Below are 12,843 nucleotides of genomic sequence, written 5' to 3'. Positions count from 1 at the left end.
CCCTAAGGCTTAGTGTTAAAAATGCAATTCTTCTGACTTTAAGGTCCTTAGTTTGAGTTGTATTAATATCATATTTATATTTTTTTTCATTTTTTTTCTTTTTTATATCATGTTTGGTTTAGTTTGGATGATATTTTTTTTTTATAGTAATCAATAACAAAATATTATGATGCTTTTGTTTTTTTTTATATATATAATATGTTTGAAATTTTTTTTTTTCAAATGTCATCAATATTTAAATATATAAGTATATAGCATTTTAATTAACAAATAATAAATTATTATGATACATAGCTTAATAAATTTAATAAAATAATAGATTGTATAATCAAGTGATATATAATGTAACAAATCTAATAACATAATAGCTTCATATTTTTCCAAATGTAATCAATAATTAAATATTATGAGATAACATTTCAATTAATAAATAATAAATATAGTATGATAAATTGATGAACATAACATATTGTATAATCAAATGATATATAGCATGACAAATTTAATAACATAATAGCTTAATTAATCACACATTTATATTATTCATATATTACAATAGACTCTCATACCACTATGAATTTATGGGTGTTGATGCAAAATATATATATATATATATATAGACACTTAAATTTTTTATGATAATCTATGTAATGATAATATATATATGATAACCTATAATTTTGATAATTTAATAACATATTAAACGTATTTAATATATGATTAATATATGTATGATAATACTTTTGTATATACACAATTACACACACACACACACACACATATATATTTAAAATAAAAACTCAATAACCAACAAACTAACCTGGCCTAGCCCAAATTTGGTGTATATTTTTTATTCGAATATGTATTTGAACGATTAGTCGAATGATCACGAAAAGCTCATTTTGTTAATCGAACGAACTCGAACGGTCATTCTGTGTTTGTACGAGTTCGAACACGATTTTGAACAACCCTTTGTGCTTATCGAATGATTTTCGAGCGGGGGTGTTCGTTCGTGTTTAGTTCGTTTGCAACCTTATCTAGAACCCAATAAAACTAGATGGTACTCAATTGATTAGATAGACTGCTAAAGTAAGTGTTTCTCCCAAAGATAATGGCATGTGAGTTTCTATTAATGAGGCACAAACAACCTTCAATAAGTGTCGATTTTTCCGCTCAACAACACCATTTTATTGGGGTGTGTTAAGACAAGTAGTCTGATGAATAATATCATGTGTGACCAAGTACTACTGAAAATCCGAACTTTGATATTCTCCTCCATTGTCACTTTGGACTACCTGAACCTGTGCACTATACTACGTATGAACCATTTTGTGAAATTTCTGAAATATCAAATTAACCTCCCCTTTGGATTTTATAAGACATACCCAAGTCATCCTTGTACAGTCACTAATAAAAGTAATAAACCAACGGGATCCACCTAAAGTAGTAACTTGTGATGGCCCCAAGACATTCGAATGTATAAGCATAAAATGACTTGGACTTTTGTTTATTGTTATTGGAAATAGGACTCGATGACTTTTTGATAGTTCACAAATGTCACAACAGAAGTTACTGATATCATTTTTTTCAAACAAACCTGGAAAAAGCTTCTTTAAATAACCAAATAAAGCATGTCCAAGGCGTCGATGCCATAACCAGATGTTGGATTTATGTTTATCTTTTTCTACTGTCAAAGCCTACTGTACCATGGCGTGACTCTAAATCCAAATAATACAACTGCCCTCATCTAATAACACAACAAATCATCTACTTTGTTTGAATGCTTTTAAACTCACAAAATTCAGGCAAAAAAATCACCACACAAGATAAGGCTTTAGTTATTTTAAAGACTGATAACAAGTTATAATTAAGGGATGGAACAACTAACACATAATCTAATTGGAAAGTGTTTTTGAGGGTTAATGATCCTTCCCCAATGACTCAGGTGGACTCACCATTGGCAGTAGAAACAAATTTTTTGGAGGATGTTTTAAGGTTAGAAACATATCTAGAATCAAATATCATATGATCGGTAACATTAGAATCAATTATCCATGTACTATTAGAAATAGATATACATATATGTTATGATTTACCATCATTTCCAGCAGTGGCTACAAATGATGAAGACTATTTGACATAGTCTTCCTTTTCCACAACAACAAAAATAGAACTTCTCTTATTGTTATGGGCTTGCCAAGTTTCATCTGTGCATGTTGACTTTCGTTCTGAGCTATCATTGTTGAAGTTTGAATAAAATATGGAACAAGGTGTTTTGGTATAATTTCTTCGCACATCATTTTTTTTTTAACCCCTTTTGACTTTTTGACTCTCTTTTTGACTTTTTGACTTTGACTTTGACATTGACTCTAACTTTTTGACTTTGACGTTGACTCTAACTTTTTAACTTTGACCTTTTTTTTTTAAAGTTAAAACAAATAGAATTAAAAATGCAAACTCACAACTCTTTTCTGGTGCAAATCGGTTTTGGAAGTAGATTAGAGATGGCAGCAACAGATCGGAGGGCAGATGGGCAGTAGCAGCCAGTCAGCAGCAGACGATTAGCTTTCAATAGCAGCAATTCAGTGTTGGTGACAACAGAACGATAGCAAGAATGTCTTCGTTGGTGTCAAATCAGAAGCGACGACGTTAGCTTGGTGGTTTGATTTATTTGTTCTCGGCTGAAGCGGCGGCAAGAATGTGGATTGGTGGTTTGGGATTCAGTTGTGGGGCATCAGCAACGAACGATTTGTAGTTTGGGATTTGAAAATTTTCGACAGCGGCAACGACAACATGATCAACCGACGGTGGAATTTGGCGTGAACTTGATGCTGACTTTGTTTGGAGTTTTGGGTTTTTTTGTTTGTATTTTGGTTGTTGGCAGTGGCCAAAGTTGGTGGGGTGGTTGGTTTGATTGGATTCTGGTGTTTGAGTTACAATAGTTTTCTCCTTCTTGGATTGACGATAGTTCTCCAGAAAATTTTCCAGCGATTAGATTTGATTTGATTTTAGAATGAGATAATGGCAGTGGTGTTTGGATTAGAATTGGATAATTTGGTGGTTTTGAGATGGAAATGGCAGTGATGGTTTGCGTGTGTTGGTTGGTGTTTGGAGTGATTGGTTGTGGTCGTTTTCTCCTTGTCGGATTGACAGCCATTGGATGAATGTTTGCATGCCGGTAAATTTTCTGACGGTTGCTCTACCATGTGCAATTTTTTATATCTTTAATTCTATGTTTATTTGAAGAGTTGGATGTTTTAATTTATTGATTTTCATTATAGAGTTTTAGGCCTTATATAGACAAAATACAATCTATCGAATCTCCTAATTATGTCAGTCACAATATATAAACATAATTAGGAGATTACAGGATATCAAGAATATTATGAGTATTTTAAAACTGACAAAATTAGAAGATTATAAAATATTCAGGAAATCTTAACACTTTTATTATTATTATTTTGTAAATATTGTCGGTTTGTTGTAATATGTGTCTTTAGGGCATACATTCAACTCACTAGTAGATCAAAAAAAAAAAAAAAAAAAAAATTCAATGCAAGAAACCAATCTAAAGCATTTGATCACGACTTATCCATATATATCAAAGTAGATTTGATGACAATTGATAATTGGTGAAGTTAATTAAGAAGAATTTTGGCAGAGACAGTAGTTGTGAAAATAAATTAAACCNATTTAATTCAATTAAATTATGCACGGATATTTTTTTGTTGAGTACATTTAACTAAATTAATGCAATTATATACCATGGATATTATTTAATTAATTAAGTATATAAGTATAATGAATTTCTTATATACAATAAATATTATTTAATTAAGTACAAAAGTACAATGAATTTAAATTAATCCTTTAATGTATATTTAGTGGATTAATTCATATTTAATTAATTAGATGGTAAAATACAATGAATTTTCAGTTGATTAAACGTATGTTCCTCGAATAGTATAAATTAATGATTTATTGATTAATTAATACCTTTTTTTAGTTAATATAATTTATAAAATAATACTACACCAATAACTTTTTCTCACAAGCTTTTTCTCACAATCTTGACGTGGCAGTTCGTAATTGGTCGGTTCATAACAAATCCCACATAAGTCTTGCATGGTCCCATTAATTAATTAGAAACTAATCAATTGTAAGCTGTCACGTCAGAATTACGAGAAAAAGTTTATGAGAAAAGGTTGTTGGTTTAGTATTACTCTAATTTATATTGTCCCACCGTTATTAATTTATAGCTGTAATAACTTTTGGAATTATTTTATATTAATTACCTAATTAATCTCATTTTTAAATAAATACTTATCTTTCCTTCTAGACACGCCATGCATATAATACAAAGTCGGTTACACTCTACTACCCTTGCTATTTAAAAAAAAAAAAAAATCATATTTAACAAAAGAATAATACTTTGGGTACTAATGGATGAGTACTAATCTGTGTACTAACTAAAGCATAGTACCCGTACTATGCGTATAGTACGGGTACTATGCTTTAGTTAGTACACAGATTAGTACCCATCTATTAGTACCCATAGCATCACTCTTAACAAAAATTGACATTTATAACTCCAATGGATTAAACGGGCAGTCAAGAAGGTTTACTTCCGCTATTGACTTATTTACTTGTTATTTTGTAATAATTTTGTCATTAATTAGCTGCCACTACAATTTTATGTGGTCCTCTTTGCATATGGAGTTATNCACCCACTGACTTGAGACCAGTACATCAAAGAAAGTATCAAAAATTATTTTCATCAGCCATATACCAGTCAGATTGTGTTTATTTCTTCAAGTCCCTTTTCTACGAGGATTTTTTTCCTAAAAAATCAGTTTTTTCCTCTATTCTTATCAGTTGAAAGAATAAATTAAAAGATGAAGTCACCATTAAAAAAAAAAAAAAAAAACTGTAGGCAATATATTCTGAGCATTATTCAAAATTAAAATATTATTTCAAACAGAACATACCATTTAATTTAAAACATAAATAAAAAAAAAACAAAAAACTGACTCATGAAGAACCTGAAAAATCGTTTGAATTAAAAGCAAGATTATAAACATCGAAATTTACAAACTGAACTTACCAATCGTGCAAAACACCAGCAAAACCTCTATCAAGTATGAGAGAAAGTGTATCTCGAGCTGTGACAGGCACAACATTCATCATCCACACAGATTTTTTCTCCTCCTGAAATGCAGCATTTAAACCTCCATATTGAGCATTCATGTCCATTACATTGCGGATCATGTTAAATGGAGGTAATGGATCTTCATCGCCAGGCCTCTTAGGATGGTCAGAGAAAATCAAGGGTGTAAGCAAAGACCAATAATTTTTCAGAGCCATCCTCCAGACCTGTAAGTCTTCACTGAAATCTTCAGGCTTAACTCCTGCAAGGATGAAAGATGTAAACTAAGAATTGATGTACAAGCTGCAACAAAATTTAGGTGGAAAAATCATCTTGAAACAATACTTTCCATGAACTTCAAGCTCAGCTGAGCTCAACTGGGAACCAGCAGATCTCTTCTGAATGGAAATCCAGCGCTTGCTGGTTGTCCCACTAATACATGGCACGAGGGGCTGATAGTATTTTACAGCATCAGGTCCTTCTTGGCAAAGTGGTATAGCCTGCTTTCTAAATCCAATAACAAATAGAAAACAATTACTATAATTCTCCCCATAAAGCCGTAAGTTTAGAGGAAAGAAATGTGCAAAGCTCTCTACATACAGCCAGTTCAAGATAACAAGGTATATGGAAAGTTACTCAAGAACCTATCCAACAGTGAAACTAAAACTGAGATAATAATGGAAAAGTCCTAATTATTTTTGCTATCTCACCTAGATAAATGGCAATGAGAATCCACAGTCTTCTGCCAAATGAATGTCTCATCTTGCTGGGCCATCAGAGTCCAGCAGATTTTTTCGGCGAATTCTTGCATCGGTTTTAGCATGCCCCTCTTCTTCATACTCAGTGAACTTCCACGTGGCTTGGTTGCAGGCGAGGTTAAAACGAAGTAACCTCCAGGCTTAAGTAATCGATCCACTTCTATAAGGAACATTCCATCTGTTTTGAGCAGAAGAGTTAAAAGCAGAACAATGAGATTCAATAGAAGCAAAAAGTATTAACCCTCCACACCCATACAACATAAAAAATTATAAAAGAAGAAAAACCCACGACTAAGTTTATTAAATACATAGACATTATAACAAGAAGTTAAGCTCTGAAATTCCATCCATGCATTCAGTAGACTTTCCGGTAAATCTCCTAGATTATTTGGATATTCTTGTGAAGTAAACAAATTCAGTAATTCATAGAGGTCAGACATAAGTTCTAACATTCAAAATATTATGCCACACATGATGGGCCAATATATATCCGTCTGATGACCTATGATAAGTAAACAGTAAGTTACCAGGCTGCAATCTGCATGTCCAGCATCAATTGCATTACTGGAACATTTTCATGAAGGTAAAACCTTTTTGTACAATGGTCCAATAGCACCAATAGTGGAGCTAAACCAGAACGCACATAATAAATTATTATCAAGAACGGAAAAGGGAAACAATCAAGTCATTGATTTCCTACAATTAAACTCTGCTATTGGATCACCCAAAAGGAAGCACGTCAACAAATAGTAGAAAACATGAGTCATCGAAAAGCTCAAGATTTACCTTTTTGGTCCCAATTGATACCGCACTGAGCACAATGAACCATGTCAAATGACAATGATGGATATGGAAGTTGTCTTGAGATGAAATTCCCAATCATAGCTGGAAGACCTCTCTCAAGGGCCAATTGGACTTGACTGCCAGTGGCTTCATATGCCGCAACACAAATAGCCATTAGCTTCAGTGACACTAAATGAGCTGCAAAGCTTCCAAATCCACAACCAATATCGAGTATGGTGTGAACCTGCAGTTGACATATAAGGCTTAAAGCTAAGATGCAACAGATAATTCTATTCGCCTTTCAAAACAGAAAAAGAGGCAAACCATACTCCAACTTTGTTATGGTTAGACTTAAAAAAACAACAAAGTATCTATTCAAAAAATTCAAACTCTTTCAAATTTAATTTTGTCCAATATAGAAAGAATTATTCCATAATAACCATGATGTACAAAGAAAACTTACACCAGCTTGACCAAATTCGGAGTCACTTCCCAACCCTATCATCTCAGCGACTTGGCGAGAGTAATCTTTGACACCATCAAAAATCAATCCATCCTCGGAATGAAATGCGATTTGATTCTCTTCCAGTAACATCAATCTGGAAAGATTATTAAAATTTATAAATGCAATCATCATAACTTACAAAACCAAGAAATAGAAAAAATAATAACATAATGATAAAAGCAAATAGCAATGGTTTGTGGACAGTTTGAGCAAATTATGGAGCTAAAGGAGGTAGATTTAATGCTTATGACCACCACAGAATCACATCTAGCATTAATTAAATAGTACCTTTTCGTCATACTTCCAGACGAAAGAAATTGGTCTTTTGTAATTTTCACATTTCCGCTCCATATCACATCCCTGCCAGCGGGCCACCTTAAGGGGATCTTATAATCCTTTGGAGGGCGTACCAAGCACCGCTCTCCTAGTCTAGAAATTTCACAATGCCGATCAAACTCCTCTCCATCTCGAAATCCAGCCAACAAATTTGCTGACACATTGTAACACGGTATAAAATTTTCTCTCTCTTTGCCACAAAGGTCATACTCCTTCGGCCGACTCGCACCCAAAGAGAGAGTTCTCAGCTCCAAGTAATCAACTGCGGCTTGCTCCTTTAGCCTTCGATAGTTTGTATAAATATCAGGTTTTTGAGTTGAAGTTAAAGAGTCAAAGGTATTTGAAGATGATGATCCTAAGACGGCAACAAGTGCAACAATACTAATAAGGCATAATAACAACCAACTGACCGGCGGTCTAGGCCCAAAAATGACAGAAAGTTTATTGAACCAGGAGCTTCTCATGTCCAAATTTTGCTACACTCTTTAACAATTTGAGTTTCAAAGTGCACTAAAATAATCAATCCCTTTCACATAAATCTCCAAGAACAACCAATACCACAACATGTCATAAAATATAAGCTTCTAGATACGTTTCCATTAGTCCGTACAACACCTATTTTCTCCACAACACTTTTCTTCCAATAACAAAAACAGATGTTTCTCACGTGATTGTAGCATCACACTCACATTACTAAAAACCGAGAAAATTAGATCACGACAACCAAGTTTCAATCCGAATTATGGATCAACAATTCACACAACTACACAATGTAGAAGAACTAAAAGTCCAAATCAAACCCAAAAAAGAAATGTTGAATTCTCCCGAAACGTAACGCTTGATTGTTAAAAAAAAAATAGTATTGCCAATTGTAGAAAAATAACTAGTCTCCAGCAGCACGTAGCCAACAAACCACCAGATCAACCTGCAATAACAAAAAAAGTCAAAGATCCACCGAATCAATATCACATATCACGATTTAATTAGATTCCACGAGACTCAATGTGATTCCTACAAAATTCCATTTCCTTTTCGCAACAAAAAGGACGAAAATGCAAAACTTTCCATTTTTAATCAACTAAAACAAACCCAGATCTCAAAAAGGAAACCCAGATACAAATGTCAGATCAAATGCACATGCAAAAATGGAAACAAGATTAGGGTTTGGAGGACATACCAATTAAAGGGTGCTGAAGAATGGAGATTCAAAGCAAAACCAACATAACACAGAGGTATTATTGTTTTAAGAGTCCAGTTTTTATCGGATTCTAGTTTTGGGGTTTGTGTAATTGTTTTGGTTTCAGAGGTCTACACTATTAAAATTGATAGATCTAATCTATAAATAAACAAAAGCTCTAACTTTTAGACAGAACAAACAGGCAAATCATTTTTGCTCTACAACATAACAGGGGGAATAATTGTAATTAATCAACTGGATGTTGTGTAAACTTTTTCCTTTTAGCGGCACAGTATTAAATTTGTTAGTTCTAGCAAATCCGCTACGCAATCCTAAAATTATTCTAAGTCCACGTGGGATGTGCTACGATGACATGTGGTTCAAATCTAGTGGGTAACAGCTCGGTTAAGCCTTGGATTTAGTGTAGATGTTGGAATGGGTGGTTAAGATTTAGCCCTTTGTTTTGGAGGAGTATATGAAGCCCATGATTAGTTGTATTTAACCAGCAGAGACAAGATCCAAATGGAGGCCATTGTTGATTTATGATGAGGCTATCAGAACTGGAGGGGAGCCAACTCTCTCGCTCTCTTATTGTTGTTTTGTGTTTAAGCAGGTAGAGAATGTTGCATCATGTTAGAGTGGAGCATAAGTTTCCCTTTTTTATTATTTTTGGTTATTTAAAGCAGGGGATTCTGTAGGTGATGACTTAACCATCAATTTAATTATTGTTTAGTGGGGTTGGTTTGGTTTGATGGGCTAACTCGAAGCCAACTTGTAAAATATAAGAGAATGGCAGAATTCAACAAGTTTTTGAGCAATAACAGGATTTGATTCCATGGCTTTTGCCAGCTTATGGCTCCAGATCCAGAGTAGCGATAATAGTTTTCAAGTGTCGGTTATCTAGGAGTAAGGGCTAACCCACAAGCTGGTGCTTCTACACCTGAAAAGGCCATCCATGATTGGATTTTATCTCTTAACTGTGGACTGACAATTGACAAACACAGGCTTCTCAGAAATTGCTTTAATCACAAATCTTTTAATCCAACGGAATCTACAGAGAGAAGATTTCGAAATGTTAAGTCACCAAAAACATGTATTGACAATTTGAAACAATCCAAATAAATTACCATTGAACAAATGTTACAGTGATTCCTTTAGCAAACCACACTAACTTTCTTTGATACAATAGATACTAAAAACAAAGTGACCTATTTTTAAAACAATAAAAGATTGACTCACACCCTAATTTTCTAAACTTTCTTTCACAATCCTGACATAATAGTTCACAATTGATCAGTTCGTAATTGAACAAACAAGACCTATGCGAGCTATCACATTGAAATTGTGAAAGAAAGTTTGTAAGATTGAGTTGTAAGTGTAGTATTTCCCTTTTTAGAAGGCAAACCTCCACTTTCATTATTTGTTGGTACAACACCATTCGATATTGGACAAAACCTAGAATGGCCCTCACATTTGACTAATCCCAACGATATTTCAATAGAACAATGATATTTATGCTCATTCAAGCAGTGGTTTCTAGTTCCCTGTTCAAGTAGTCCACAAACATCCTCTTTGCACTGTCAGAATCCGAGGGTGGTGGTGGTCCACTCAAACTGGTTTGCCCTGTCAATTTAATGAATGTTCTTCGTAGTCTACGTAGCTCAGGCAGCCCAACTGACCTTGAAATATTGATAGTAGGCAACCCCTGGCCAAGAGATATCCCGTTAAGAGGCCCTCCAAGTGCCTTCGATTGTGCTTCTACAATAGCATTAGTCACTTCTTGTGTTGCTCTATCCAATTCATACAGGGAATTTGCCTCTGAAAATCGTGTATTTTGTGTTGCAATGGTTGGCTGTAAAATCTTAACATGCCGCGTTTTTGAATCCACCTTTTTTGTCAAATAGGAAACAGCATCCAAAATGGCAGCAGAAGATTTCTCAATTCCATCTCTCTGTGGCCATAATTCAAACAAAGGTGAATCCCATCGATTTCTTCTATCAGGTTTCTCAAACCTTCTTACAAGATCTTCAAGTATATTATCATCATATGTGGGTTCTCCTTTCTCCCGTCGTTCCTCATTCCATTTTCTACAATCATTTTCTTCCACATCACAGTAAAGCACACAGTATCTTATTCCAGCACCACGAGCCAAACACCATAGTTCATATCTGTAACCCTTGATACTGTTCAAAGAATCTACAATGATTATATTATCTTTCGACACAGATCTATCAACTTCAGACCGGAGCACTCCGCGTAAATTCTTCTCTGCAGTCATATTGGCATAGCTCTGATTGCGATCAAGATGAAAGGAAGTTTCATCAATTATCCTGACTGTCTCTTTTAACTCTGATCCTTTTAGAGCTTCGGCAAGGCACATTGCAGCCATTGACTTCCCACTACTTGGTTGCCCACAAACTACAACCAATGCCATTCTTGCAAAAATTGACCCTGAGATTCAAGGGAAACACATTGTCAACAATTGTTAGCCTCTGATCAGTTAAATATGTAAACAGTAAAACATAGTTATTTTCAAATCATAAATACAAAATCATAAGAGAAACATAAAGATTTGAAATCGGGAATATTGTATATAACTCTAGCAATGATACCATTTTATAAAGGGTATACAAGACCAGAGTTATAACTCAAGCTTATCAAATCAACTTTCGCTCGGGGCATCTCATTATCTATTTTACAATTTACACTTGCAAATAAAATGACAGTAAGAGAAAAGAAAACACGCAAATAACATGATGTAAAGTTGTAGAAATCATTCATTGCATCCAACAAGCCGCGGAGAAATGGTTCGCAAATTTGATAGGCCATTAACAACGGTAGAATAAAACCTAAAAAATGCCTTCTATGGCATACATCCCCAAATCTTGCTGCCCAGTGGAAAAAAAGGGTAGCCATTCGATATTTCACGCTCTTTGAACAGAGTTAGTTAACATAAGCATCTTATACATTCTTGATCATGCAACAAAAGTACTGAATTAACTCAGAAAATAAGGTTCCCACCCATGACCACATCATGATAAGTTTTATTAAAGAGTTCGATTTGTACAAGAACAATAAGAGCAATCGAATTTGGCAGAAACAAAGAATAAAAATGATATTACAAAAACAACTCAAAACAATCAATAATAATCAAAATCGTATAATATTAGCATGCCAGTGTACCTGAACTTTGCTCTCCAACTGCTCCAACTGCTAATCTGAAAAGTAAAAGTGAGTGAGTAGAGAGATTATGGATCATATACCAACCTCAGTGAGCAATGCGTATTGACAAATTTTTACAATTACTAATTACTCCGGGTTTACGAAGACTTAGGTCTAACATTATCAGTGAAAGTCCCGGGTTCAGTCCCCAGTTCAGAGATTTCACAAACAAACAAAAATCCTATCAAAAGAATATTAAATGAATAGATATTTTAATTTAAAAATAAAAATTGAAAAACCAAAAAGAAAAACCTGTTGAAGCTTGAATCGGCGGTTGCTGGAGCAGCTAGACAGCGAATCCGCCGGAAATCTCGGTGGAGGGACGTCAGAGGTTGGAGACGTCTCGGTGGCGTCCTTTGTCGACAAGGGCTTGGCGGTGAGCTGCGGGGTTAATTTTTGTCTTGCTAGAGTTTTTAGAGTCGGGTTCTTTTGTGGAGTCTTATTAGAGTAGGTTACTTTTAATTTTAATTTTTAACATTTTACAATATTCTCGGCGGCGTCCTTTGTCGACGAGGGCTTGGCGGTGAGCTGCGGCTTTAATTGTTTGTGTTGCTAATTTGCTATAGTTTTTAGACACGTGTCCTTGTGTGGAGTTTTTATTAGGGTAGGGTATTTTTAATTTTAATTTTTAACATTTTACAATATTTTAAGTTAAAAGTTGTATATTCGTAAATATTATATATAGATTGTAATTGTTATATATATCATTTTTTTTTTAATAAAAAATATTCGGACCAACTTGTATATACCTCAATTAATCTTTCAAATCTTAAATTATCGACCAGATAAAAACTTCAATAACTTCAATGGCGTAGAGAGACTCAAAATCAAAAACACATAATTCCTTCTTTTGCTCTTTTATTATTGGGTAACCAGCTATGGATTACATATTATATATCTGGGTTGGCTTACAATC

At 34.0% G+C, this 12,843-nt stretch overlaps 2 protein-coding genes across 2 annotated transcripts; both read right to left on the bottom strand.

Moving 5' to 3' along the window:
• Window positions 1-5,100: 5,100 nt before the first annotated feature.
• Window positions 5,101-9,021, bottom strand: LOC116127879 (probable methyltransferase PMT5). The gene is made up of 7 exons (XM_031413536.1): window positions 8,706-9,021; window positions 7,481-8,453; window positions 7,151-7,286; window positions 6,691-6,931; window positions 5,857-6,082; window positions 5,496-5,653; window positions 5,101-5,408 (listed from the first exon to the last, which is right to left on the bottom strand). The coding sequence occupies exons 2-7, from the start codon at window positions 7,990-7,992 to the stop codon at window positions 5,101-5,103; spliced, it is 1,581 nt and encodes a 526-aa protein (XP_031269396.1). The 5' UTR covers window positions 7,993-8,453; window positions 8,706-9,021.
• Window positions 9,022-10,175: 1,154 nt separating this feature from the next.
• Window positions 10,176-12,467, bottom strand: LOC116127950 (protein KTI12 homolog). Its single transcript, XM_031413608.1, has 3 exons — window positions 12,180-12,467; window positions 11,889-11,923; window positions 10,176-11,156 (listed from the first exon to the last, which is right to left on the bottom strand). Exon 3 carries the CDS (start codon window positions 11,137-11,139, stop codon window positions 10,228-10,230), a length of 912 nt encoding a protein of 303 aa, XP_031269468.1. The 5' UTR covers window positions 11,140-11,156; window positions 11,889-11,923; window positions 12,180-12,467; the 3' UTR covers window positions 10,176-10,227.
• Between the last annotated feature and the right edge of the window lie 376 nt (window positions 12,468-12,843).

The sequence above is a fragment of the Pistacia vera genome, unplaced genomic scaffold, assembly GCF_008641045.1.
Source record: "Pistacia vera cultivar Batoury unplaced genomic scaffold, PisVer_v2 Contig196, whole genome shotgun sequence".
NCBI classification, from domain to species: Eukaryota; Viridiplantae; Streptophyta; class Magnoliopsida; order Sapindales; family Anacardiaceae; genus Pistacia; species Pistacia vera.
Note: the sequence above shows the minus strand (reverse complement) of the source record. Positions and strands in the feature narration are given on the sequence as shown.

Excerpts from the sequence above, each read along its gene's own strand:
- LOC116127879 (XM_031413536.1), bottom strand. The coding sequence starts at position 7,992 with ATGAGAAGCTCCTGGTTCAATAAACTTTCTGTCATTTTTGGGCCTAGA. Across the intron at positions 7,287-7,480 it reads TCTGGAAGTATGACGAAAAG|ATTGATGTTACTGGAAGAGA; the intron begins GTACTATTTAAT and ends TAATCTTTCCAG. Across the intron at positions 6,932-7,150 it reads CCGAATTTGGTCAAGCTGGT|GTTCACACCATACTCGATAT; the intron begins GTAAGTTTTCTT and ends TGTCAACTGCAG.
- LOC116127950 (XM_031413608.1), bottom strand. The coding sequence starts at position 11,139 with ATGGCATTGGTTGTAGTTTGTGGGCAACCAAGTAGTGGGAAGTCAATG.